General features: G+C 39.5%; 1 protein-coding gene across 3 annotated transcripts in view; it reads left to right on the forward strand.

Moving 5' to 3' along the window:
- The window catches only part of TRIO (trio Rho guanine nucleotide exchange factor), a 259,674-nt gene that overhangs the window by 115,663 nt on the left and 118,909 nt on the right, over positions 1 to 25,102 (forward strand). For all 3 annotated transcript variants that reach the window (XM_075744826.1, XM_075744827.1, XM_075744828.1), the window contains exons 10-13: positions 2,478 to 2,600; positions 8,821 to 9,012; positions 18,483 to 18,652; positions 19,567 to 19,741. In XM_075744826.1, the coding sequence (XP_075600941.1) occupies positions 2,478 to 2,600; positions 8,821 to 9,012; positions 18,483 to 18,652; positions 19,567 to 19,741 (660 nt within the window). The remainder of the gene's footprint in view (positions 1 to 2,477; positions 2,601 to 8,820; positions 9,013 to 18,482; positions 18,653 to 19,566; positions 19,742 to 25,102) is intronic.

Consider the following 25,102-nt stretch of genomic DNA (forward strand, 5'->3'; position numbering starts at 1 on the left):
AGGGGAGGCAATTCTCCCCCTCTGCTCTTGTGAGACCCCACCTGGAGTACTGTGTTCAGGCCCCCCACATACGAAGGACATGGAGCTGTTGGAGCAAGTGCAGAGGAGGGCCATGAAGGTGCTCAGAGGGCTGGAGCACCTCTTCTGTGAGGATAGGCTGAGAGAGTTGGGACTGTTCAGCCTGGAGAAAAGAAGGCTCCAGGGAGACCTTATTGTAGCCTTCCAGAACCTAAAGAGGACCTACAAGTAATCAGGAGAAGGACTGTTTACAAGGGCATGTAGCGACAGGACAAGGGGTGATGGCTTTAAACTGAAGGAGGGTAGATTTAGATCAGATATTAGGAAGAAATTCTTTCCTGTGAGGGTGGTGAGGCACTGGAACAGGTTGCCCAGAGAAGCTGTGGCTGCCCCCTCCCTGGAAGTGTTCAAGGCCAGGTTGGATGGGGCTTTGGGTAACCTGGTCTAGTGGAGGGTGTCCCTGGCCGTGGCAGGGGGGTTGGAACTAGATGATCTTTAAGGTCCCTTCCAACCCAAACCAGTTTATGATGCTGTGATCTGTGTCCTGGATTTCTATGACAATTTCTTCTCTTGAGAAGTTACTGAGCATTATTTGGAGCAAAAATCATTCTCCCTGGGGTGCTTTCTGCTTTTCATCCCATGCTTTCTGGGACAGATTTTGCTGTTGATTTCATTTGTTAGTTTATAACTTTTAGTAGTCTCCAGAGTCGAGTCTAATTCTCTCATCCAAACATGTCTCTCTTTAGTTCTTTTTATAATGAGAAGAGCAGTGTAGTCTCCTGAAACTAGTCAAAAAACATTGGTAATAAAAATTTTACAGATAACTGAGGCCATGTTTAGCTCCTCACTCTACCTTCTCTGATCAATACTTTCCCTTGAAAGAAGCAAATGAAAACATACATTGACCTAAAACACAATAGTATTCTTTTGGCAGTACTTACTAGGAAAAACAAACATTGCATAAGTTGAAGTACATGCCACAGAGATTTAGTGAAGTGGTGGTGATTTGAGATGGCTTTATCATGTGGCATTATGGGATCCTTTGTTGTTTTGACAATGTCCAGTAGGAGAGAGTTTGCAAACCAAAAAGGATTCTAACTGTCCAGATAAATGAGAAGATAACACCACGTGGTTTCATTTTGTCTACTAAAGAAAGCATGGGTGTTTTGTATGGAAACAGTGTGTGAGATTACACGTGTATTGAATGTAGCCATGAGTGATGTTGCAGGAATGGTTCTCAAGTCTGTTTGAAAGGAGAAAAAAAAAAAAGTCTTTAGTTACGGTAAGTGTCAAATGCTTTTAGTACAGGAAAAGGAGGAAAAAACCCTCACCTGACTTCAGGAATCAAAGTAAAGGACACTAGTAGATAAGGAGAGATAAGGTACAGGTTTCTGGCAGGTATTTTCAAACTTAAACAAAATATTCAGGTTTTAAAGAAAAAAGAAGGCTGAAGATAAATGTTACACTGCTACATACATACTCTATAAAAATGGTAAGCTGACTTAAGAAAATTGCTTATATGCAGTTGTCTTTTAATTCTGAACAGCATTTGTGAGCCTCTGAGTGTCTTCCAAAGAATTAAATACCATATGCATGCTAGCTAATGAATGAATGAAGATATGGCTAAGATGTAGTAGTTTGGAGAGAGACCAGATGTTTTTGTTCGTTCACTCATCAGAAACTTGGTATGTGTGCAGTAATCCTTTGTGTTAACTGGCAGGAACTAATTACAGTTCTTGCTATTTATAAAGCTGTCAGCCCAGTCATTGTGGTAGAAGTTTTAATGTCCTTAAAATGTCTTTCCTTACTTTTTCAGCTGTAAAATTTACCATACACAATTATGTCAATCTGATATTTTGAGGAGATGCTTCTCCAGAATTGGGGCAAAATCCTTCATATTCTCTGAATGCAGACATTGTCATTCATCTAATGATTTCAACTCAATTTTATTGTGTTAGTTAAAAATTCTACTACTGAATCTTTCTTCTTGACTTAATATGTAGCAAGAGAAGGAACTTCTCATCTAAAATAAAACTTCACTGTTTTATTCACCAGCATTGTTGGAAAATGTGCAAACATCATTAGTGTTACATTACAGAAAAATGTCAGCTGAAGGCATAAATGGATTACAGAGAGACCCTCACAAGGAGTCGAGTCACTTGGATCAGATTACTGTCAAATTGATGAATGTGTAGAAATCTGGTTGTCCTTGGTAGGCTTCAAAATAAACATACAATCTTAAATCATACAATTTAGCTAGTTTAAGCTAGTTATTGCCTTCAGAAAAGTCAATGAGATGTAATTAATGTCTTTCAATAGTAATACTGTGTTTTAATCCGACAGTACAGTTTCTTATAAGCAGTCCCTTTACAGCTTCTTATTTTCTTGAATAGTTGTCTTTTTGTTGCAACATTCAGTACATCCATTCAGAGTTTGTGTGTGTCTCTTCTGTACCACAGGTGTTGGATTGGATTGAAAACCATGGAGAAGCTTTTCTTAGCAAACATACTGGAGTGGGAAAATCTCTGCATCGGGCTAGAGCTTTGCAGAAACGCCATGAAGACTTTGAAGAGGTTGCACAGGTAAAAACAATCACATGACTGACTGTACACCTGTCATGGAAATACAGGAAAAAATCCTGCTCTAGCACTGACAGGCTGGGCAGAGGGAGCTCCACTACAAAAAAATTCAGTTCCAAGAATGGACTGTTTTGTTTCTGTTGCAAGCTTTTATTTCATTTCTTCTTTGCACTCTAGCTTCAATAAGAAAAAGACAAACTTCCATAGTCCTACAAAGGGTGGGAGCCTTGAAACTCAACAGAGCTGCTGCTATTATTACTAATTATTATTACTGTTAGTAGTAGTATTATTTTCAAAAGCATGCTTTCAAATGTTGAGTCACATTAGAATGAAAGCTCTCCTTTTAAAGTAACTTGATTCCATGGGATTCTAGGATTTAAACTTTTGTGTGGCCTGTAAGAGAGGCTGGAGATGAATTGAAAGCCCTGCTTCCTGACTTTAGGCTTGAGGAGCTCCCAAATCCCCACAACAGTCTGATGGAGAGGGAAGGGGTGAACTCCAGAGAAGCCACGTGAGCCAGCAAACTGGCCAACCTGGCTTTGGGGTTTTTTCTTTAAATACAGTTGAGTTTGTATATGCCCTCTTGTTCTGAATCACTGATACCAATGCTTTTTCCACGGGAAGACTCTAGTTTTAGGTTTAAGTGGGACTGATGATAGAAGTTCAAAACACACTTTTCTGTGAAAAAGAATCAAGCCAAAAGTAACAGAGATACTAAATCGTAACAAGATATAACAAAAGGAAGCATAACAAAAGGAAGTTGGTTTGCATGGCAGCCTTGAAAAGAGGGCCATGAGGTGACTAAAACCCATGAGAACCTGAAGGCTAGAATCCTCCCCATTAGTATCATACAGTCTGTCCAATCTTTAATGATTGGTAAGAGTAAACATCTCTAAGATTCATCAAGAAAAATCTCATTAAGGTAGGGTTGAAACAGTGGTCCTTCAGTCAAAACAGAACAAGCATTATTAGAAAATTCTGAAGTGACATGCAGGAGCTCAGCAGTGACACCTAACTATGGCAGATGCATCAGAAGTGTGTTTACAGATGGCCTGTTTAATGGGTGATTAAGCTCTTAAAAAATTTTATTGTAAATGCGGTCTTAGAGCACTCCAGTGACTGAGTACCTGAAATAGCATGAGAAAGCTTCCTCAATATTGATTTCTTATAAACTTTTCCAAAATAATAAATGTTGTTAGTTTTCTATAAACAGATGCTGGATTTTCCCTATGCATGCCTAATACTTAATTTTTAGTAAAATCTGTAATATTTTCCATGTGGAAATACTTATTTTTTTGGGTCAGACAAGCAAGAATCTATTTCTGTAAGATACATAACAAAACCTGAATGATCTCATACTTAATACTGTGTTGTTTGAGCAAAGAAGAAAAAAAAAGTTTGAGTAACCAAAGGGGATAAAGTGTGTAGAGCTGTTAGTGGGATGTAAACTGTTAAAAAAGCATCTTGTTAGTTTGCATTATACTTTAAAGTAGAAAGTTGTAAAGCAAATACTTAGCAAAAACTTCCTAAAACTTAATGTTACTAGAGTTTAAAATAGGGGATGGGTGGAATTTCTATTTTTGGAGATACTGAGAACTTAGACTGGTCAAAGAACTTAAATACACTACAGGGGACTATCTTCTACTGACAGAAGGATGGACAAAATGATCTAATAAGTATTTTTTTCATCTCTAACTCTGACTGCCAAGAGAGGCACACCCTCTGAGTTGTTCCTCTTGCTTGCTCTAAAACTGAATGTAAGCAGGCCCCAAAAGGCATTCCTGTTGTTGGTGTTCTAAGGAAGATTATGTTCAAGTATAAGACAGCAATCTGCAGTCCTTGTTAAAGCATGAATAACTTTTGGCTGATTTATCCTCTACCTACATTTCTGGTTGGTCCAGGTCTTTGGTGGGTTTGTTTGGTGGTGGTGGTTTTTTTTGCTGTTTTGGGATTTTCTTCTTGTTTTTTGTTGTGTTGTGGTTGTTTGTTTTTTTTAATAGGACCCGAGGCATAATCGGGGATTTTCAGTCAGCTCTAGTCAGAAGTTGAGAGGAGGCAGTGTCAAGTGAACTGTCAGTGGCATGGCAGTGTTTTACCAAATGCGGGGAGCCAGCAGTAATGTTGAAATGTGTCTGATTGAAGGCTAACTCCTGATTTTGAGAAGCCAAAATTATTTCTTTTTTCTTCCCTTCTGCTTCCTCTCTCATTCTTCTTAATGTGAATGAGGTGCCAATTCCTCAGCAGCATTCAAAGACATTAAAATAAGCTGTGTCAAATAGAAAAGATGTTCCAAAATCAATGGGCTGTGGGCTCACAAATTAGTCACTTTAAAATTCCTGTGAAATGAAAGCTTGTTTCTCTTTCTTTGGCACTTTGTTACCACTACAGAAACACTGGATAGTCAAAGCTCAGCTGACTAATAATCCTCCCTAAATTCGGTTGTATTGACATTTGTGCTACATATACACACTTCAGCTTGCACCCACTATTGTGAAATTGTGTTGCTCTTTTCATGTGGAGACTATCAGTTCACTTTCTACTTACTGTTTTATTTTTTTAAATTTTTTTTCCCCTCTCCCCATGATCATCTTTGTATCCATGAGACCACTTAGTCAAAGTGTCAAGACTCCAAATTTTGACATAACTGATTCACTTATGAGCATGGATTTTCAGCTTAGAAACACTGGATGCAGATCAATAGTGCGGTTATACTTTCCCATGCATTTTTGTATAAAATTCTAAGTCAGCTTCTCCTGTTTCAACTATGATTGATGTCTGCTTTTTGACAGTAGTCTATGTTCAAAATACATGAAAGGTGTATGGCAAGAATTAATTAGAGGGATCTTTTTCCACAGGTAAGTTCTTTTCTCCCATGTGCAGACTGCATCTGAGTAAAGAACTCCAGTCGTCTTGGTGCAAGAAATGCACAAGAGAGATTCTTCCAAACCTCGTTTGAATACACCTATCGTTTCCCTACCACCACCAATTCCTACCTCCTTTAAGGTTGTAAAAAAAAGATTATATATTTGAACTGGTTCTTAACTTTACCCATGAATGGCTGTAATATATCAAAATACAGGTCCATGTCTTAAAGTATCTTGTGGCCATCACTAGATGCACAAAGGAAAGGGACTGTATGCTTAAAAAGTTATCTCTATCCTCCTCGCATATTTGATGTCTCGAACTGAAGGATGCCTTAGAACCAGTGTTTTAATAGTCACTGATGGACTTTTCTCCCCTTAATTAGGCTAGCTACTTTTTCAAGTAGCTCTTGAAATGTGTGCCAGATCCTGTGGCAATGAGTTATGCAATTTAATTGCTCCTTAGATGAAAAGTACTTTTGCTTTGTCATTTTAAGTGTGTTGTCTGATGCTTAAACATGATAACATCCGCTGTATTTAATGAGTAATCTATCTTAATTTTCTCTGCCTTTAATGATTTGTCTACCTCTCTTAATCTTCCTCCATCCATGTGTGTCTCTCTCTTCCCCCTCCATAGTGCAATAAACTCTAGTTTGTATGAAATTCAGTCCATACCACCACTCACTTCTGTTCCTTTATTTATTGTCAGTAGTACTCATTTCTGCAGTAGTCTCTTAAAATTTACCTTTGACTTTTCTATGTTGTGTCACTTAATATGTTTTCTAAAAATATGGTGATTGTTTTTTCTGAAGAATACGTAGAGAAGGTTTCTGAACAGGAAGACTAGGAAACCGATGGGATATGTTGTTGGGGAAGGTGGTGAACTCTCTGTTATGGACAGTCTTTCAGCATTTCGGACAAGAATGCCTATTAAAGACTCGAGTATAGTTGATCACACCTTGGAGCACAGAAGGATGGATTAGAGGACTTCTTAAAGCTCTTACCAGGCTGATTCTTTTCCCATGGGATTTGGGGAGGGCATGCTAGTGGAGAAATTCTGAGGAAGTGTTAATCCGCTTCAAAACTCTGTTGAATTTGTCACCATGAAGTCTCCTTTGTCAATTTAGGAAACAGGCATAAACAGCTTCAAGAGAGCGCTACTGCTCTTTCTGCCTAACTTCTGTTTTCTAACTTGTGGCTGCCCCTTGGGACCAATGTTTTCAAATCTTCACGTTACTCCTTTTTTTCCCTCCAAGCATTGTTTAGAAGTAAGCAGAGAGTTGGGAAAGGCAGTAGTTAGTACAGCACGCCTATTTGCTGTGATTTCTATTCCAAAGGGCAGTTGTTATTTACCAAGATAAATATTTATGTTATATTTAAGTTCTACTTGGAAGAGAAATTTTAGTGATAAGGCATGTGTCTGCTGTTAAGGTTTGAGAATTGCAACCCCTTTTGAAGCGGCATCTAGGTTGTGATCACTTCTAAGTACAGGCAGTTCACCATCCAGCTTACAGAAAGAGCAGTCTGATGTGCCTGGGCCTGTGTTACACTGAAGATACTCCTGGAATTCATAAACAACGCTTCACATGTGAGATAAAGTTTTCATTAAAATGGGAACCTTCTGTTTCAGCCATCTGCAGCTGGGTGTGGCCCTCTGGGTTGATGAAGTAGTTGTTGTTTGAGGAGTGCCTTGAGGCTCTTCAGCCTTGCCCGTTGAACACGTGTGAGCTGGGACCATGGAAGTCACAACACCAAAGCAGAGATCGGAGCGTGTTCTGGGCCAACACGGCCTGAGCCATCGATCTGGAGCGTTGAATAGTGCGCTCCCCACAGGCTTATGTTAGTCTCTGCAGGCTTTCCCAGGGAAACTGGGGAGGAGTTCTCCACCTCTCTGTGCAATTAAAAAGCTGAAGGTTGAGGAGGGGCTAAGATGCACATAGTCAAAATCATGGAGCAGCATGGATTGAATTCCTTACATAAATAGATCATAATAAATGAAGGAGGAGCTTCCCCCAAATACATGAAAGCTGCGCTGAGTCATGTAATCCATCCTAGGCTTGCCTGGTAATTTTGAGACCCTGGAGGAGAGCTCTTATTTCCTGCCCCTTAGTTGAGTTTTAGGGCCAGGCCTGGATTTAACTTTTGTGGATATTATGTTAATTAGAGGTGTGATACTATATTTATGGCAAAGAAGAGCACATTTACATAGGCTTAATTTATCTTGGCGAGCAGTGTGTTTAACCTGATGTAATTGAGGTTGGGAGAAGATGGAAGGGCAGAAGGGAAAAGAGAAAGGTGTAGTTCATATTGTCAAGAATTTTAATTTTTTTTATAGTCTGTGGTACAAACTTATCAGGAGACCTAATGTGGTGTCATAAACAAAGTTTCTTTAGTGTAGACTTGGCTTCAATCTATTTTCTCCAGAGGTTAACATATTTTTATGCTTTCTCGATGAGGCTGTTTTGAGAACTATTCTAAGGCATAAAAACACAAGGTTGTGCTCAAAAAGAGCACCCAAATTATAGCAAATGTTTAGAATCCATCCTGGTTTGAATTAATGAGAAATACATAGATGCAAGCTGCAAGTTCTGAGCTTTAAGAGATGCTAAACATGTCTCTCTTCTCTGGACCATAGTGCTGTCAGCACAACAGGTACCAGAATTCCCATTCCGTGTTCTGCTTTGACCCAAGTATCTGACAGGACTGCTGATCTGCATTTGTTAATCCTATGATGTATTGGGACAACATTCCACTCTGACACTCAGCCATAGATGGCTTCTAAATCTTCCTCTGTTGCTGCTGTTTCACAAATGTGAAATTCATCTGTCACGTGAATTTTGGATACCTCACTTCTGTAAGGATGGAGAGAAATTTTCTCCTTCCACCTTCCTGCTGGATGTGTGGATTTGATGTTAAGCATCTCTACCAGCAGCTAGGACTTTCTCAACTCTAATAATACACATTTGAAAAGTCTTTTGGCCATGACTGTAGTGATTTTTTTCAGTATTGAAATAGGCCAGTTTGCAAGTAATTAGACATTTAGGCTGATCTTTATTCTAGTTGTGAATATAAAATACTAATTCCAAGGAAGAATAAATAGGCTCCCTGGTTTTGGATCGAGGAGATATTTGAATAGAATTAAATAAGGAGCTAAGGGATTCGTTTATTCACAGTTAAATGAAAAAGTATCTAGAAATATAACAAAATCTTTAGTAAAATTATATTCTACTACCTTTAAAAAAAAAGAAGAAAGAAAAACACATTCCAGGGGCCTTTTTGTTTTCATTAGTGGAGTGGCTTTAAAATATACTGACTGAATTTTCTTTCATTTAATCCTGTGAAACTAACTTATTTCTCTACAGAACACATACACCAACGCAGATAAGCTCCTAGAAGCCGCTGAGCAGCTCGCTCAGACTGGGGAGTGTGACCCGGAGGAAATTTATCAAGCTGCCCATCAGCTCGAAGACCGGATACAGGATTTTGTTAGGCGTGTGGAGCAACGCAAGATCCTGCTGGACATGTCTGTGTCCTTTCACACTCATGTTAAAGAGGTAAAACTGCTGCTAAGTCGCGGTCCTAACTTTAAACCTTAAAACCGATATTGTCCAATGTTACTTTCATTGTTAGAACCTTGCTGTAAGAAGTCTTGAAACCCCTGTTGTATGATGAGTTTTGGTTTGTAATTCACTGCAGATTGGGGGCTGGGGTAGTGTAGTTGTTCTATTTATGGATTTTGTTAATTTTTTATTTTTATTTTTTACTTTCACAAGCAGCTTCTACCTTCTTTGTGCAAGTACACATGGTTGTTCAGTCATGGGGAAGGGGGGAAGGTCAGATAAAAGAACTGATACAGCTAAAAGCATTGCTGTATCAGCAATGGGGGGGGGGGAGATACCATGTACTTTGCTTTTGTTGGTTTTGTGTTGGTTTGTTTTGGGTTTTTTTCCCCAGCCAGCTCTCCAGTGCAGTTAACTGAGTTGTCAGACACATGGTTAGACTGACACAGTTCAGAATACTAAAACTCATGGCAGAAGCACAAGGCTACTTAAGGCACCCCTGCTACCCAGAGAGATTTTGTTTTCTTTCTCTGTTTTACACGTTGCATTTTGATCTTGTATATTGATGGTTCTTCACAACCTAAAGATCTTATCTGATAATGAGAATGGTTTGCCTCATGTTTGCGACTTTTAGTCTCTTTCAGAGGTTGAACTGGTACACTGGAAAAAAGACAATTCAGTGAAACACACTTAATTTTCAGCCTGATCAGTTTTCTGCTCCAATTCAGAACACAGACTGTATGAATTTATAAGTTCACGGGAGAGGGTGGAATAGGCTAGAGGAAGAATAAGGACTGCAGTAAGGGGTTTTGGTTAAAGGTAGTGGCAAATTTTGACAACTGTAGATTACTTGTTTTCTGTTTAAAGCTCGTGTTAAATCTTACTGCTCAAACTAGATGAAAATATGAAAGGCTTCAGGATCACAGCATGTCAGATTATGTCTTCGTTCCCTTCACTCTATATTGAGAAATGGTCTGTTCAGTGGGGAAGTATAGTATTCGAAGTAGCTTCTTCAGCAAAACCTTGTAGAGGATAAGGGTGGGAGTTTTTTGTATGTGAAACATCTGCTTTGCACTTGAAACAAATGCACAAGCCAGTTGGTCTTTGAAGGAGGTCAGGATTGAATTACTACTTAGCTCTAGACATGAGTACATAGCTCCCCCATCAGTTTTCTGGTAGATGCTTCCTTGCAGATATTCTCCCAGGACTCTTCTTGTTTAAGCAAAACATAAATGCTGTATCGTAAGACGGAGACTGTAAAAGGATTTGCAAGGAAAGAGCTTTCAAATATCAAAAAAACCCCGAAATGCAGACTGATCTGTGAATCACTACTGAGTAATTCTGGGAGGCTGATCCAGATGTGCTGGAATGTTGCCACTGCTCCCCTAGATAATAATGTTTTATTGAAAAACACAAAAAAAAGATATTCTGTATCTTGATTTATTTCTCTGGGAAAACAGATAATATTGTGACCCTGTAAGTGCACACAGCTGTTACTATGGCAGCCTCTTTGCAGCCTGGACTTTGTGGGGAAGATACTATGGCTGATGTACACATGTTGATTTTTTTGTTTGTTTGGTTTTGTCATGTCCTGACCTTTAGAGCTAATAAAGCAAGGAAAATTAAAAAGAGTACTTATTTATGCAAGCAAGACTATCTTTTTATTTATTTGCATTCTATTTAAAAATACATATGAGAGTGAGGCAGGTGGTTCATATATAGTAGACTAGTCCTTTGCTTAAGGTGCAAAGAAATAGCAAGCTCAAAGCTGTCTGGTGCATTCTGTATTCTGATCTGTTTTCAAGAGCATGTTGTTTGTTATCAAACATGCGTGTGGAGTGCTGAGAAGGCATCACAAAGCAGATGGAAGATAAAAATGCCCTAAACCTGAAAGTCATCCATGCTTTGTTGGCAGGAGAATTGCATTTCTCCTGGAGGATGTGGGAAGTCGCTGAATAAATTAGTGCATACCTGTAAGCACGTAACCTTTCTGCTGTATGATGGAGTGAAGAAATTAATGTGCATGCTGAGGTAGTGAAGAGAGGAATTCAAGTAGTAGGATAATACGCTAGTTGTTGAACCGGAAAGAGATGCTTCAGTTTTTTAAAAAAAAAAAAAAAAAAAAAAAAACAGGAAAAAAAAAACACAGAACAACCCAAACAAATCAAAACAAAACACCACCAACACATTTTACCCTTCAAGTATTCAGGGTGGATTTTTTTTCTTGTATCTTCTTGTGTGTTTTCCTGGGCTAAACAATAAGCATGAAGAATAAAAACCCTGTTTGTGTGTGACAGTTTGAAAGGAGCCACAGAGCTGAGAAAAGCTGGTAATCTGAGTTGTTGGCTGTTTTGAGTCTTTGAAATCTGGCTCCGATATCCATCCAATCCCTTGCTTGTTTTGAAGTTGAATGTTTTGGTATGTTTTATTCTTTTCCCCAGAAATACTTCATGCTGAATGAATTCTTCTCATCTGGATGGGAGCATTCCAATATTACTTCTCCCCTGTAGCTGTACATAACCTTTGTACTTGACACAGAATTTGCCTGCAACTTTTCCCATGCAGTGGGAAGCGTCAGCCCTGCAGTGTCTGCACAATACTGTTACTCTGTTCACGCTTAGTAAGTCAGCACAGTTTCTGCTTTCAGAAGCAGCATGCTTGCCACAAAAGCAATATATCGGCTTGACATGTCCTGGAAGTAACAAACTTTTGCTATACCTGTGCACAAAGCAGCTGTGTAGTATGTGTGCAGCAGCCTGTTACAATGCATATTGTAAATGCTGGCTGGTTTTAACATTTCCAGAAGTTCTGTAGCCAGGTGGTTACAAGCTGGTAGAGCTCCCTGTGGCTTGCAAACATCGGAAAACAACATATAAGCTCTCAGCCTCCTCAAGGACTAACCTCAATGGACCATGTTTCTCATTGGGGGGAGGGGGGAGGGTTGTATTCAGGGAAGCCAGAAATACGATGTTATGTAATGCTCATTTTGCTTAATGGTGATCCATGAAAATCAGTTGCCTGCTATATATAAATTGTGCTTCCATGCTGTTATCACTAGTTTTAAATTTGTAAAGTTGTGAATATTGATTTTTAGCTCCCATGCAAACAATGAGGAAATTGAATCTATAAGCCAGATTTTTCAGTAAGTGAGATACTGAAGTTAAGCAGTGCACTGGTGAGCTTTAAAAGTGTTTGGGAGCATAAATAGCCCTATCAGAATCTTTGCATTGAAAGTACTGTGTGCTGGCAGGTTCGTAGACTGAGGATGGATAAAATGCACCTGAACATCTGAAACTGTTGACCATTGCAAGACAGTGAATCCCTTATGGGTTTTGTGCCTTTTGACATTTAGTAATACAAGGAGGGACAAGATGAGAAAAAAATTGCACAGGTAAAAGATACATTTCCTAAATAAATGGTTATCATAAAATGTGGTGTACAAAACATAGGAGCAAGAGTCACGGTAGTCTTTGCTGTGAAATCTGTCACCAAGTAGAGATGAACAGTATTTTGGTGTGAATTCAAATTCTTCCATACACATACATACAGACACACATGTACGCACACTCTCTCTGAAATGGCTCCCTTAGCATCTGTGAGTGGGAAGACTGAAATCCTGGCCAACCCAGGTGTTTGTAGTAGTGCCAAAGTAGAGCAACAGATATTTTCCTAACTCGAGTCAAGTGTGGGAATACAGTTCAGGCTGACTGTACGTGGAAGAGAATATCTCTTAAGAGTCTGCTGGCTTTTTGCATATAACCTTTTGTGTGTATTCTGACAAGTTGATTATAAAATAGCTCAGAGCACTTTTTATGTATACACAATATGCTTAATGGTGTTACTAGATGTCTCCTTTCTTTTGTCTTACTCAAACTAAACTTTAAACCAGAATAGACTGAGGTTGAAACGAAGAAAAAGGAAGTGGAATTGGCTAAGCTTTCAAATGCAAAACCTTGCTGTTGCTGAACAAAAGTAATGAAACAGTAATCTGTGCAAGCTGTGGCATCATTTTGAAGGTGCCAATGCATGGGAAGGCTGAGGAGACCTTGCTCTGGTCATAATGCTGTTGATTCATTCACATCTAGCTATGAGGCATGTGTATTTGATTCAAAAAAGCTTGTTGATAAAGGTCTCGCTTTGTCTCACGACCCACTGCTAGAAATACGTCCTCCTTTGCATCATCCTGTGCGGAAGGGTGTCTGTCCATCCACACAGCCTTTCATTTGTTTCATCCCAGGTGGACCCTGAGGTGACAAACCTGCTCTTCTGGTTGCCGGTCACTCCTGGGTATTTGTCTTCTGTGCTGGTGGTCTACAGCTTAAATGTGGATGTCACAATAAGACTACTCGCTCCTCTGCCTGCCCTTTCCACGCAGCAGGGCAGCTCTTGCATGCCACCAGCGAAGTGTGAAGACTTTCTCCCTTGGGCTCTTGTGCATCTTTAATATTATTATCGTGTCATTATAGCACAACAGTGCTCAGTGTGATGGGTCTGGCAAAATATATGAGATGCAGTCTCTAGTCAGTGCTCTGATATGCCAGTCATCTTGAATCTGAGAGTTGAGGAGGACAGTTTTTAAGTCTGCAATAAGAGAAACATGTTCAGTGGCAGCACACTGAAGTGTGCTGGGGTTTACTGGTTTGGTAGGACTGGGGTCCAGTTACCTAGCACAGATTTTCTCTCTTGAGTTTTCCAATACTGGTAGTTACTTTGCTTGAAAAAAGGGACCAAATTTAAGTCTAAGCATTACTAAAATAGCAATAAGTGCTTGAGAGAAGTGAGGCTGAAATAGACCTTTAAACTGTGTGAAGGTATGGTATAGACTTTTTTTGGTTGTTGTTCAGTTAAGAAATGGGACAAGTGCTAAAAGGGTACTAGTAGTTGATGTAATTTTAGGAAGATGTGGGAGACTTGGTTTTGCTTCAAGGATGAATCTATTCTGAATAGGAAATTGATTCCATTATAACTGTAGAATAAATATGAATATTTGAAGCTTTTTAAGATCATTAAACCTGATTTTTAAAAAATATGCTTGCATTTAGTATCTTAAATGTCACTGAAAGACCCTGGAAGGCAAACTCCTGGGGTTTTAACATCTTACCCTTTTTGTTTTTAAAAAGATACAGCAGCTGTCCACTGCATGTCCTGAAAACCAAAGCTTACAGACAGACGGACACACATCAGCCCCTTTCTATGCCCAGATATACTTGTTAGGGAATACTATTGCAACATTTGGCCCTGCGCAAATAAAATAGCTCCTTCAACAACTGTGCCTGTGGTAATGCACATACTGCAACACTGTGCTGGGGGGAAGGGGCAAAAAAGAGGAATTGGCAGGTTTTAAATGCAGAAACTTTGTGCCTTTCTTTGTCTTACCCTGATGAAAAGGCTGACTGAATATCCAAAAGCCATTATTATAAAAATGAAAAATAAAATAAATTGTGAAAGAGCATGGCAGATATTTTATCCAAATAAAATAACTGTGTGCACTTGGGAAGGTATTTACTCAAAAATAATTGTTCTCCCATTCTATATGGCAAAATGCTGTAGGGTTTTATTTAGTTGCAGTCTTTCAGCAGATTGCAGAGATGGGACTTAAATGGATAGAGGCCCATGATGGAAACACTGAAACTTCCAGGATGTTGCAGACAATTAAAATAATACCATCTCGGTGACTAATGGCATGCTCCCAAGAACTTAGGAAAGAGGTAGCACAGGATGCAGGCTCACTCAAGCAGATGTTTCTTAGTCTGTGCTATATTTAGATCAAGAAAAAAAATCTGCTGGGTGAAACATTTGCCTGTCAGGGATTCAGAATTTGATTTCCCTCTCCAATTTTAATTCTGATAAGATGTGAAGAGCAGATGAAAAGAGCAGAAGAGCCTCCTTCTGTGACTGGATTGAGTTATTTATACGGTTTTCTCACTGTACGTTAGAGCTCTCTTGCTGCTGGATGAAGTTCTTACTGAGGTCACAGGACTCGCTGGTTTGTTTAGGGATCTTCGAGCTGCTTGATTTACAGAGAATAGAAAAAAAATCATGCCTGGAAGTTGCTCTGAAGTTCACGCTGAGAGAAAGTTAATAGTTTTTTAATGATTTTGTTTGGGTTTTGGGGTTTTTTTTCCCCCTACCGGATTTTTGTTGCCAAGCTCTCTTTTATGGAATAATGCGTTACCTCAGAAAATCATTGCACTATAAAATCTGTAGTTCTGCACTGCTGAACATGTATGGGTAAGCTCCAGTCCCTGTTCAACCCCACTATAAACTGATTGCTTTCTTTTGGCTTTGCTATGCAACCTTGTACTGTCTTCATACTTAGTTTTGTATCCTAAAACAAAGTAATTTATGTAATTTCCAGTATATCCAGTGCTCATTCTGGTTTTAAAGCTGTATAACGAGCCAGCTGGCTATTGCTCATTATGAATTAAGTTCCTCTCAGTAAATTGCATGAATTTCTACCCAGCTTTAATAACCTGGCAGTTTTGTTCATCTGCATTGGCTTTATTCTAACTTTTGTTTATAAACATTAAAATTATTTTGAGGAAAAGCTGTTTGTCAGAAACTTAGTGGAGAAGTGTAAAAGGCTTATTTGGTGACGTATTACAGTAACTTTTGCTATGGAACTGTCACAGAGCTGTTTAGTCACTTCAGAAATGGCTTAAATTGTTCCACTTGCAACAGCGTATGAATCATAGCTAGACAAGTAACGCATACTAATTAAAATCCTTCTCTTTCTGCACATTTGTAAAATGTTTTTTATGCCTAAGCAGTGGGTGATTCAGCTAATGAAGTAGGCAAACGCAGTGTATTTTTGAGCCCTTGGGTACCTTCAGGGCAAGATACCGTGTTTACAGTCATGCCGTGCTGACCAGGCACTAAGCCAGTCGGTATAACGCTCTGTTGTGCTGGTGCCCGTGTCTTTCTGCTCTGGGCAGGCGGTGTTGCTTTGACCTGGGTACACAGAAGGAAAAGTCTGCTTGTTCTGCATTGGCGTGGTCTCCAGCAGCTGGAGTGAGCTCTCAGGGAATTGTATCCCCATGCATAGTACATCACCCGCTCAATGCTCATAAGTTTTGTTGCTCCTGCCAGGTCTGCTCCACCCAGTTACAGAAGTGGCTGAAGTGTATGTGAAGAGTAAGAAATGCAGAGGTGAGGTGTCCCCTGTACAGATGTGACATAACCCAGCTGCAAAAGACGTATTGGAAAAAATTGAAGTGGTTCTTAGTCCTGTCTTGAGCCACAGTGCAGGTGCTTGTAAGGGAGCCAAGGGTCAAACTTGCTATAGTCCAAGAGAAGCAAAATGGCTTTAATTCCAGTTTGTCTGTAATAAACGTCTCTGAAAATTGGGTCTTTTATAGACAATGCAATAGGCGTGAGGTAGAGCCCTTCCACCTAGCACCAAACCATGAGATCTGCAGTCAACAACAGTGTGACTCAAATTAATATCCTTGTACAGTTGCCAGCTGCACTGATTGTGTCTACACACCAGCTCACTTGGAAAGTCTCTAACATGATGTCCTGTTATTGCGGTTCAGACATGAGCTTCATAAGCTGAGAGAGGAATAAAAACATGTCATCTGGGTGTTGAAACCTGAGTAAATTTTTCAGGCTTTATTGTCAGGCTTCTTGCTCTTAAGTTTCATTTGTCTTGAAGTGAAATTTGCATTCCTAAGCATGCATTTGGAAAAAAGAATAGATAAATTTGGATGCTGCATTGGGTTATGCTGGAATGAATGTTGATGAGTGCTTTTGACCCACTTGCGAAGTTCTATTGATTTGGGCTTCTTTGAATCAGAAAGACTGTTGTGGCTTGAGCTTGTGCTGTTTACGGCTATGGAGTTGCATTCAAATCTGTGACAGGCATTGTCTTTGAAGCATATGAGTAGTCAGAATAACACAGTGTGTATGAATAGGCAGACCTGTTTTGGGGGGGAGGGTAGTAGATTTGTAGAAAAGAGTCTGGTTAAATGTTATTAATTCTTCACAACTTGTGAAAATTTAGCCTATAGCTTGCTTGACTCAAAACCTACCTCAGGAGGTATGTAAGGCTCTAAGAAAGGAATCGATTAACCAAGATCTAGAATCCTTCATTGAATTTTCTATTTTAATGTAGCTCCTTTGGTAGTTAGGAAACCTTTATGATCAGAATATTATAGACACAGCAGCATGGAATGGATATTTCTGTACAATATGTTAAGCAAAGAAATAAAACGTGTTTTTCTATCTTTTGAAATTAAGCCAGTTTGCTTACTGTCTGTACTTTAACTTTGTTAACCTTTTAATTAGGTTTGAAGTTAATAAAGCCTACTGGTATCTCTAAAATGTATAAAAGCAGAGATTAAAACATAGTCAAAAGATCTTAATACTTTCAGTCAGACCGGAGTTATTCTTTCAGGATAAAAACCAAACTTTATTCCTTGTTCTCAGAATTGCAGAGTTTGGGATGTGATGGTAAAATAGAGAGGAGGGACCCAGTTGGAATGTTTCTTGTGAGAGTAGCTGTTCCGTTGTGCTGTGAGTGCTGCTTACAGGAGTGCTGCAAGGAGTCAGCCCTGCTCCCTTGCTTCAAGCAGTGTTTTTATCAGTTGCGCAGTAGGTGGCTGATGGTTTGTTGATGAATAATTTTCACACGCAGAGCTTAGGATGCAACAGCTTGCCTCATGAAATTGTGGAAAAGTACGTGGTAGGGTTCAAGTGACCAGTACTGATACCTAGCTAGCACATACGTGGAGATTTTTCCATAAGCTGCAATGTGTGGACCATTCTGAACAGGAATATGTGCACGTGTTAAGTAGGGGGGGAAATGTTGAATTAACTGATTGAATTACTTGTGATGATTTTTGTTGTAATAGCGCAAAATGGAGATCAAGGGGGTAAACACCATAGCTGTAGAGATCATGGTAGAAAAATAACTGCTCACATCTGATTTCTCTCTGTATTTTGTTTTCTGAAATACCCTTTTCTTTTTCCTTTTTTTTGAAGGCCACTGAAAAGTGTTATGTTATCTGTGTGCATGTGTCAGCCTGGCAATGTAAATTTGATGGTGGCTACAATACATCTCCCTTCCTTCCTTCCTTCCTTCCTTCCTCCCTTCTCTCAGGGAGTGTTACCATAGCATTTCTCTCCCAGGGACTCTCTCGCAGAGCTGCAGATGGGATTCTCGCTATGAACTCTGTGCTGCTCAATCGGATACGCTTAGTACTGTAGAAGGAAAATGGGAAAGAAAGGGTGACTTAGCAACACGGATAAAGCTTTCCTGGTATTTCCAAGAAGCAAAAACCTGATTTGAAACAAAGGCTCGTTTTCATTAAATTGAGGATGGCATTTTTCTGTGAAGAGAAACAAATCCTGTTTCTCCCCCCCCCCCACCTCAGTCTGTTTTCTCTTGTCCAGGGAGATTGATTTGGAATAGTGACTGCCTGATCGTGGGGCTTACGTTTCTTTTTTTTCCCTCTCTCCTTTAGCTGTGGACATGGCTTGAAGAGTTACAGAAAGAACTGCTCGATGATGTCTATGCTGAGTCTGTGGAGGCTGTCCAAGACCTGATTAAACGTTTTGGTCAACAACAACAGACCACTCTGCAGGTTACAGTCAATGTCATAAAAGAAGGTGAAGATCTTATACAGCAACTAAGGTAAAACATTTTTTTTACTTAAATCTCTTACAGTGTACATCTGATATTCTGTGATGCCCTTTCTGTTTTGAGGGTAAAGATGATGACTACAAGATATGACCTATAAATAAAACTTGTAAATATTAGGATTACAATGATGTTTCATGCTCTACTGATGGTCTCTAACCCTCCGTTTACAGGAAGCTCTGCTTATAAAAACTACCTCCACAAGAAGGAAATTTTGTTTACATAAGCTACCTTTGTGATAGGAGCAATCGTATGTCTTTGTAGTCTGACATGCAGGGCTCCACAGCGTTTTGAGTTCTGAGCAGCAGTCTTTGTAAAAAGAGACACTTGAAATTGTTTTGCAGACTGATAAGCAACTTTACTGTAATAAAGACCATCATTTTGCAGTCCACTTCATTCAGTAACAATCCAAATAAATTTGGGCCCCAGCTGTACTGGTGCAAGTCTCCTTTGCTGCAGAAGCTGATATTATCATACCTGAATTTGCAGGTTTTATACTAAAGTAAAAGATTAAGAAATTTTTTTTACTGTTATCTAATTTTGATTTTTTTTCGTTGCCAGGAAGATTCAGTAAAGTAAAGAGTTATCATATGCCACTTCCTTTTCACAATATAAGGGATTGTCTCTGGTTTTAAATTTTATTCTTCCTGTAAACAGAATGTCTTTAAATGTTGAATTGGTTAAAAAAATGAAAATAATCTAATTTCCTAATGCTTTTTCTAGTACTAAAATATAATTTGGACTTTTATTAACAAAGATGTACAGACTTAGCTTTCATGTAATATGACTCACACTGACCTTATCTGAAACAGTTTTACATTTTTGGTCATGTATAGCATCCAGATTGTATGGTGATTTTTTTTTTAATAATAATGTTTTTCTTCTTCCCCTCTCTCTGCTTTGAATAGGGATTCTGCCATTTCTAGTAACAAGACCCCCCATAACAGTTCAATCAACCACATAGAGACAGTCCTGCAGCAGCTGGATGAGGCCCAGTCTCAGATGGAGGAGCTTTTTCAAGAACGCAAGATCAAGCTTGAGCTGTTTCTGCAGCTCCGCATATTTGAAAGAGATGCAATAGATGTGAGTGTCTGCTCTTGGAGTTGCACTGCACTTAGTTCTCTTGTGTGAGAACTTTTATGCTGAGATGTTTGTGTAGTTACATTGGCATGTGGCTCAAATGACTGATAGACTTAGCTCTTACCTGAACTAAGGCTTTTGTCTTGTACATGAAAGTGTCAGGGGAGTGGAGAGCTGAGCTTTTTGATATATATTCCAACACTGGCTCCCAGTGCCTCTTTAAGCAAGCATCTTGTAAAATCATAATGTACCAGTTGCTTCATTTGGTAAGTTTGGTTTGAAAATCAAGCTGCCTTGATATAATTTGTATGCTTAAAGTTAATATGAATAAGAACTGCAAGATGGTTTAGTACAAACCCTCTAAACTCTTGCTTTCTAGTAATACCCCTCTTCTTTTCCAATTCAGCAGTCTTTTTTCAGTTGATGGCTACAGGTGGTGTTTGGAACTCTATTTTAATCTTTGGGGATGTTGTATGGGCTGTCTTTTTTTTTTTTTTTTTTATAAGATTCTTTTCCACCTCTGAAAATAATGTAAAAGCAGTTGTAGTGCCACACCCCTGCAAAACTTCAGGAAGTTTTGAGACTATCTAAATCTTGGAGGAGGGTTACAGCTTATCATTTGGAAAGTTTCTGTTTGTGTTCAGGGACATGCAGACAAACAGACATAAACTCCACATGAGAATGGGATTATATATAAAGCTTCAGCTAAGTTGATCATACGAATTCTGTAAAACCACTAGCACTGTACACAGTGTCTGCAACCAGGTTGGTGCCTCAGAAGGTTCAGGATTATCCATTGCTAATTTATTCTGTTCGAATATATAAATGGCTTATCTCCAGACTCTGGAAACCAGGAGTTACAGTGATAATTTTATCTCTTTGTATGTGGTAAAAGCTTCAACTGCTGGTTAGGAACAAATGGTGTAAGGGCAAAGAGGCAGTCAGCAGAAGTGATAGCTTCTCTTTTTTTTTTTTTTTTTTTTTTTTCCTTAGAATCAGGATTAGATATCATTGCTGAAGTCTGGTTTAGCTAAGCACATTGGAGCAATGCAGGAATAGGCAGACACAGTTCCTTGATCTGTGCCCGTAGAGGAAGTGAGAGTATGCACTCTACAGTAATAACGACTCTAGTGTAAAGACTAGGAAGGTTCTCTATTTTGCAATTCACAGTGAGGAGGTGAAATTAGTCTGCAGGGAGTTTGGTACTTTGAATATGTGATGGTAGCTGTCTTGAGTATGCAAGGGAAAGGCTTGGCAGAATTGTTATTGTAATGATTAGCTGGATGACTGGTACACATAGAAGGTATCCCCTTTTATAGGATTGTCAGCAATTTTACAATCTCTGCGGAAGTGATCTATAGTACTTGATAGGATCTGTGTGATGTTCTCAGAACACTCGCATTGAGGAAGTGGCAGCTGTGGGGGCAGGGCATATACAAAGAAAATTAATGGAAGAATTAGGTTACAAGTTTGAGTGAAGTTCATGGTGAAGGTGATTGCTTTCTGCTACAGGTTACCTAAAGCAGTGTTCTACAATAGAAGGTGGCTGGTTGCAGGAGCCCTGTTTTGCAGATGTGTTGTAGTCCTTCAGTACAGGATATCATCTGTATAGATACTAGTACTTCTGTGTATGCTGTTTGGTGATGACCATAGGATTTTGCAGTGGAAAGCAAAGTGGAACTTGACAGGTCTTGCTTTCTCTGAAGCTGGCACTTGGCATGCTTTACATTTTGGCACATAAAACATAAAGCAAAGTACCAATTACCTTGTTGAAAGAGTCGGTGTATTGTGTTTATATGGCTTGGAAACAAAAATCATGCTTATTGAAGATTGCCAAGATGCCCTCCAGGGAACAAAATGATCCTGGCTGCAAAGCATCTTCAGCAAAATTTTGATTGCTTTGCTGTCTCTGTACCATGTCCTCTCTCTGCTTCCTCAGCAAAGCATGCTTCTCTTCCGTCTCCCTGAAGGCAGACATCTGTTTGAAAACTTCCGGGAAGAAAATACAGGGACTAGTTCCAGGTCAGTTGTTTGAAAGCAGAAGCTCAGCTGAAGTAACATGATAGTGAGGAGGAGCCAGATGCCAGCTAGGAACTTGTGGACCTTCTTTTGACCTCCTCCTTTGTCCCGGATTTTGTGTGACTGGCCCAATCAGTTAAGACTTGGCTGCAGGAGCAGTTCATTCAGGGGAGCATCCTGTGAGGACAGTTTTTCTGGAAGGCGAGTAGTGTTTCAAACTTGTCTTAACTGCTTGCAGAATAACAGAGGCTAAAATGGGACAAAGGGTTCCCCTAGCACTTGCAGGATCATACTGTGCAGCTGTGCTTCTGGGGACAGTGGTGAGATGTGCTGGCAGGGATAGTCCTCCTTTTCTTGTCCTTGCTCTCCCCTGGTTATTCGTTGACAAAATACACTTTTTCTTTTAGTTGCTGTCTTTTATCTTGCAACTTTTCAGATTCTCCTGCTTTTCTGAAATTGCTGTAACTGCAGCACCGTCCCTGTTTTGCCCCTTGCTCTTGGCATAAAAATTGACCTTCTCTATCCCCAGCAGGCTTTTAAGTGCTATTGGTCGTGAGCTATTTGAAGGATTCTGTTGTGAACACCTGTATTAACTAAAGGCAAGAAAGAGCAAAACAACGTATGCTAAGAGTCCCTTGCTAGGGTGATTAGTAGCATAAGGAAGACGTGTATGGCCCTAGCTAGTGGGAAGGTAACACTGGTGGCAATGTATGCAGCCTAAAATGTGTGTGGCTCATCTGTGTCTGTGCATTTTTGCTTGTCTGTAACTTAAATGCCTCGAAGCCTATGTCAGGGCTCCACACAAAGCATACCACACGCTTTTCAACTCACAGCTTTATCTTGACTCTATTTTTGGACCATACTTACAAGATGCCTGTTAAGTCATACAGCTGAAAAGGCAAGGATGCAAAGTGCTGGATCACAGAGACCTAACTTTTCTCCCTTTCCCATTTTTCCTTTTTTTTTCTCCCCAGCAAATAAGATTTTCCAGGTCCTGGTTAGCACTCAGTTGGTACAAGGAATGCTAGTTAGACCCTTCTGAGAAGAGACCTGTGGTTCTTTATTTCTTTCCCAATCAGTGCGAAAGAGTCAGCATCCCCTCTGTGTTATACTCTGCCTTGTTTCCTGTCAGTGTTACCTTTGCATTTGTTAAAACTTAGGAATGTCAGGCAGCTCAGACTCCGCACTAGGAACTTCTTGAGCACATGCTATGGTAAGTAGTTACCCTGTGTTTATGCTGGGTTGTCTGTTTCCTGAGAGCGGTATTAACTTGTGATTCAGTTACTTTAGATGTCTATTAGTCATTCATCTTTGATCTGTTTGTTTAATGCTAATTGTCTTGACAAAACTTTACAAACAAAATAGGAGCCTGCTCGCTCTAAAAGTGTTGCTTGTAAAACAGAACTTTAGGAGAGGTATTGAAGAGTCTGGGCAGAGGGGGCTTAACACACATTATTTTTGTTTTAGCTCTGCCCTCAATGCATTTTTAGATTTGCATGGTGGGTGCAATTGCTGAAATAGATCACCTTGTGCCACCTCATTAGTGCTGAAAAAAAATGTAAGGATTACTGCCCTTGTTAGGAACCTCGACTGTGATGTTCACTGACTTTCTTATGTTTTGAATGAGTGTGGGACTGTGCTGTCATTATTTATTTGAACCGTGGGCTTCCTGGTCTTTTGAAGGAGACAGGGAATGTCTTGCTTTTGTACAGAGTGTTTCAGACTGTTTTAAACATGTGTGGGCCATGAGCTTAACCTTGGGGTTGCATGAAATAGTATGGGAAGAAGTTAGAATTCTTACTGTTGTTCATTGCTGTTGTTTGGCGGCAGTATCACTGGAACCTCTTGGCTGAGGTGACACGCAGTGTTGTCCTCTTAAAACTACTTGTAGTTCATATCGGGTACAGTGAATCTCAGGATAGTCAAGAGGACATAGTGACTACAATCTACTTAAAACATTCCATTATTATAAAAATACTGACACTTAGTCACAGCAATGTCCTATTGTGAGCTTATTGTGTTTCTTACTTGATTTCCACTGGCTTTGCTAGTAAGAGAGGTCAGGTTTTGGCATCTGTTCTGAAGGGAGATGGATTGGCTTTGCTTTTAAAACAGTGGCATAAATGTGCCATGTTAAATCTGAATCCACTTTTTAATGGGTTTTAGAAAGACAGTGAAAGATGGTATTTTGATGGTGGAGTTTCACAACCTTCTTTAATGCTCAGATTTCTCAGTTTGACCAAGTCTAACTACCGTTACTTCTTGAGGATAACTTACGAATGTTGTTAACTGAGCTGGATGAAAATAAGATGGTAAGTCTGATTTGTGAGAAATTCCATAGTGCAGTGGATGATTTGAAGAAATAAATGTTAGGTGACCTCCACTACTTTTAGTAATAAATAAACACTGTTTTGAAGACAAGCTGGGAATAGCAGATCTGAGGTGAGTAAGAGCGGAAAAGTAAGTGGTTTCTCATGCTGGACTGTCAGGAAGACTTGGACGTTTCTGAAATATTTCAGGTCAGTTAAAAGGAGGTGAAGAGCAGAGAGAGGTAATGAGACATGGTTGGCATGGACCAAGTGAAAGAGAAATAAAAGGAAGTTATGAAGGATTTTGTGGGAGGGGAAATCTGTGTGTGCATTTAGACGGGAAATCACTCATAATGCGTAAATTGTGCGTGTGTGATGTTTAGAGCACATGGAAGAGAGATGAAAGACGCTTTAAGCAGTGGCTAAAAACCTTGTCCTGTATATCTTCCTGCATCGCTTGTCCATCAGATTTTCTGTTTGCAGTGTTATCCCTGAAATATGAGTTTCTCCCTGTTTTCACTTTGGTACAGCTAACCAGCTAACAGCTATCAGGAGTAGGGTTTGCAAAAATAGCCACCCTAGTTGTTTGGTATCTCCCATCATGGCATGGTGCAAAACTGGAATGCTTAGTGAATCAAGTAATAATTTTTGCGGAACGCCTTTAAAACAGGAAGTAACTCACTGATGCCACAATTGTAATAATAATTGCTTGATGTGTCCATTTTTTATGGTGCCACGTGAGCAGAATGGAAACAAGCCTTCAAGAAGGATTGTAGCTGACTACAGAAACTTTATACAGATAATTTAACTTTGCTTTCTCCTCACTTCTGTTTTTTCTAGAGGGCCTGTTTTCCTGGAATTTCTCTTGTAGTTTAACTGTCTCAGTAACTTCACAGCTCTGATTAACCACTTGGAAAGCATAGCAGCATGTTCCTTTTGCTGGCAACAGATGACTTTGGTTAAATATTTATGCAGTCAGCTACTTTGTTGCTAATGCCCCTGTGGTCAGATCCTCTTTTTGCTGTGTCTTGCTGCA

Source organism: Balearica regulorum, chromosome 2 (genome assembly GCF_011004875.1).
Source record: "Balearica regulorum gibbericeps isolate bBalReg1 chromosome 2, bBalReg1.pri, whole genome shotgun sequence".
Classification (NCBI taxonomy): domain Eukaryota; kingdom Metazoa; phylum Chordata; class Aves; order Gruiformes; family Gruidae; genus Balearica; species Balearica regulorum.